We start from the raw sequence: 1356 nt of genomic DNA, 5'->3' as shown, positions 1-1356 counted from the left end.
TGATACGTTAAGTGACTGCAGTGACTTGGATTGAGAGATCCCCTCAAGCCATATGTCACAGACCCTTCCATCATCCAAATTCAGTACACGAAGTCGTCTTAGGCTGGAGATTGGGGGTAGATGATACGGCTCACAAGCGCGTCCCAGCAGCAATTCTTCAACTATAGCAGTTGAGGAGAGAGTTCCCACACAAAATGATTCACGTCCATTCTCGAGATTCAGTTTCACAAGTGATTTGAAGAGTGTGTTGTAAGGATATTGTTGCATCCATCTAACACTTGTTCCACATTTCTTTGCATCTAGCTCGCGAAGCTTAGGCAGCTTTCCAAGAGCTTCGACACCTTTCTCGATATTGAAGCACCAATCAATGTTCAATTCCCTGAGCATAGTAATGTTAGAAAGTGCCGTGATGTCCGTTATGTCATTACAAAATGCGAGGTTGAGTGTATTCAAAGACTTGCACTCGCTGATGTGCCGTATGTTTTCATCATTAATTCGTGTGTTCGACAGTACGGCCACAGCAGTTGGTGAAGTGTACCAAATACATTCCAGCCGGATGTTACATGACAGCAGTTGTCAATGTTGAGTTTCTCCAATGCATTAAGGGAAGCTATCGCAGAAATAGATGTTATTTCCTTACAATGCGAAAGGTTTAATGATACAAGTGGGCTTGAGCACGCGCAGATATCCTCAAGGGAATTATTATCAATTTTTGTCCATCCCAAATCCAGTACACGAAGCTGCAATAACCTTCCCAGCGTTCCAATTCCAGAGGTTACCGCGTCACAGTGGTGAAGATTCAGTTCCTTAAGTGTTGAAAGGCTCGAAAGAAATGTGACATCACTTAATCCTTTGCAATTATCAAGAATAAGTTTGACAAATGATTTGCCATTCCCTAGTGATCCAATAACAGAATTCGTCAAGTGGACACCCTTCACGTTCAACACACGAAGCCGTGGTAGCTCTCCAAGAACACTCAGCCCTTTTCTAATCTTTGAACAATTATCAAGATTCAAATCCTCAAGCGTAGTGATGTTGGAGAGGGATGTAATATCAAATAACTCATCGCAGAAAGAAAGATCCAGCGTAACAAGTTCTTTGCACTTGCTGAAATGAGATATGTCTCTATCAGTAATATGTGTATTCGAGAGGATTGCCACATGTAGCTGCTGAAGTTTTTCAAGTGCTTCCCATCCTGCATTTATCCTAATACAGTCACTTAAATTCAGTTCATTCAATGTTTCAAGGGCTGAAATATGGAACACACTTGTTACTTTCCAACAATGGGAAAGGTTGAGTGACACTATTGTCTGTGATACGCATAGACCTCTGAGAGAATCACTGTCAGTATTTGTA

The 1356-nt window shown here is 41.7% G+C and overlaps 1 protein-coding gene across 1 annotated transcript in view; it reads right to left on the bottom strand.

Moving 5' to 3' along the window:
• Positions 1-1344: 1344 nt before the first annotated feature.
• The window catches only part of TEOVI_000761500 (uncharacterized protein), a gene marked incomplete at both ends in the record, with an annotated part of 453 nt that continues 441 nt past the window's right edge, over positions 1345-1356 (bottom strand). Inside the window, one exon of the mRNA XM_067220570.1 lies at positions 1345-1354. Within this exon, the coding sequence (XP_067076671.1) occupies positions 1345-1354 (10 nt within the window). The remainder of the gene's footprint in view (positions 1355-1356) is intronic.

The sequence above is a fragment of the Trypanosoma equiperdum genome, assembly GCF_001457755.1.
Source record: "Trypanosoma equiperdum strain OVI genome assembly, contig: ctg_1187, whole genome shotgun sequence".
In the NCBI taxonomy this organism is placed as follows: domain Eukaryota; phylum Euglenozoa; class Kinetoplastea; order Trypanosomatida; family Trypanosomatidae; genus Trypanosoma; species Trypanosoma equiperdum.
The sequence above is the reverse complement of the archived record's forward strand: the minus strand, read 5'-3'. Positions and strand labels throughout refer to the sequence as shown.